This window comes from Convolutriloba macropyga, chromosome 5 (genome assembly GCF_964194025.1).
Source record: "Convolutriloba macropyga chromosome 5, txConMacr16.3, whole genome shotgun sequence".
NCBI classification, from domain to species: domain Eukaryota; kingdom Metazoa; phylum Xenacoelomorpha; order Acoela; family Convolutidae; genus Convolutriloba; species Convolutriloba macropyga.
Genome location: NC_134472.1, coordinates 76,865,850 through 76,867,670, shown reverse-complemented (window position 1 = coordinate 76,867,670; position 1,821 = coordinate 76,865,850). Strand labels below are relative to the sequence as shown.

At 36.1% G+C, this 1,821-nt stretch overlaps 1 protein-coding gene across 1 annotated transcript; it reads right to left on the bottom strand.

Moving 5' to 3' along the window:
• Positions 1-620: 620 nt before the first annotated feature.
• Positions 621-1,366, bottom strand: LOC142340506 (uncharacterized). The gene is made up of 2 exons (XM_075391081.1): positions 1,289-1,366; positions 621-901 (listed from the first exon to the last, which is right to left on the bottom strand). Exons 1-2 carry the CDS (start codon positions 1,314-1,316, stop codon positions 621-623), a joined length of 309 nt encoding a protein of 102 aa, XP_075247196.1. The 5' UTR covers positions 1,317-1,366.
• Between the last annotated feature and the right edge of the window lie 455 nt (positions 1,367-1,821).

Sequence of the window (1,821 nt, the reverse complement as noted above, 5' to 3'; positions counted from 1 at the left end):
AAAAACTGTACCTGAAGCGCTAATTGAGGGAAAGCGCAGAGTTAGCGTTGTTCTCTAAGAATTCAGCGCTTGCGTCGAACTAAGCGTTTTTTGCCTATTGTGAAGAAGCAATGAAAAAGACAAAACTGTGATCATTAAACGGCTTCGTACAAAATAACGATGTAGGAAACGACGAAAAACGATCAAAAAACAACGATCTCTTACAAAGAAAACAACGTAAAAAAGAAAACAAAAACGAAAAAATGACAGTTTTTGACAAGTAAAGAAACGATCAACATGAATAAAAACGAAGGAAATGATGAGAAAACGACAAAAAAACAACGATTCCTCACCAAAGATGGTCGTTTTTTTCGTCGTTATCCTGAACACGGGAAAGTTCACTAAAACTTAGTAAATGTGCGTACTGACAATGACGGATAAAGTATCTGCTTCTAATATCTGTCATTTATTTTCGAGAAACCATCCATAATTCTATGAAAATATGAAAATTTTGGAAATCGTGAGTTCATAACATTTTATTTGCGCCTTTGATACACATTTTAAAATTTGTTTATTTAATCTCTTTTTTACAATCCCGTGTCCTTGACTCTCACCAGCCACTCACTATGTAATGTTGACTTTCACTCCTCGCATAATTCGAATGGTGAGTTCTCTATGCTCCAATCACATATTTCACATATTAATTGTGCTCTCAAGTGACACTTGCAATCGTGCATTAATCTCCCATTATCACCTCGAAAACAACCACACCACTCGTTCTTTCTGCCCCTTGGCTCCCCATCTTGCCAACTGATAGACTCGATTGGCTCCAGACTTTCTGCATCTGCCCAGTGAAGTTCCTCGAGGAAAAGTTCTCCAGCACTCGTGTCAATTTTGGCAAATCTCACCCAGAAAAGCTCATCTAAACATATTGACATTTTGCAATAGAGGTGGCAAAATACAAAAAAAAAAACACATAAAAAGCCGGATTATGCATTATACTTAATTCTCTGGAGTTGTGCTGAAATGCGCTGCCCGCGTTGAGAAAAATCGGAAAAATATCTAAGATAAAGTGCAAAGTTTTTTTCACCGCAAATTTTGTACATATAGATTCTTACGTTCGAAATCGAGGATGCCAAAAAGATCAAACAAACCGAAGCTTTCTTACGTTTGAAATCGAAGATACCAAGCAAAGTTTTGTTGCAAATTTTTGTTGTTTTGTTCGGTCTTCTCAACTAGGGAAACGACTTGTATTGCAATTTGTTAAACTGAGTTACTTTTTCAGATTATTAGAAAATGTTTACATTACCTTCTCCAAGTTGAAAGTGTTTAGCCATTATTCCCAGGTAATCTTGAGGTTTCAGGCTAATCAGTTGACTTGTCCGATGAGATCTAAAACGTTTATTTGGATATATTACACTTTTTTAAATAGTTATATAAGACAGGGTTACAATGAAGGCAGGAAGTTGCACTATGAGTTCCAGTAATATTATGTTAACCTCAGAAACCTCAAAAATAAACGAATAACAAACTAAATTGTCATAGCTACCGTCAGAGTATCTGAACAACCGACGGAATAAAAATTTATCCTGTTTTGTTGAGTGTTTTATACTCAGAAATAATTGCAGCTAAGACACCTATCAGGAGACATTGTTTTTTTACGTTTGCTTAACCTTTTCGGATATCTCATCAGGGATGGCCAGTTCTACTAGACACAGATCAAAACCAAGACTTTGAGAGTTCACACACCGCTGCTGCACTATCCCATATCTGATGTTACCGACTTAAAAGCAGAGATTTCTGGGTCGTCCATCTTTTAATAAAATACCAATGCGATTAAAA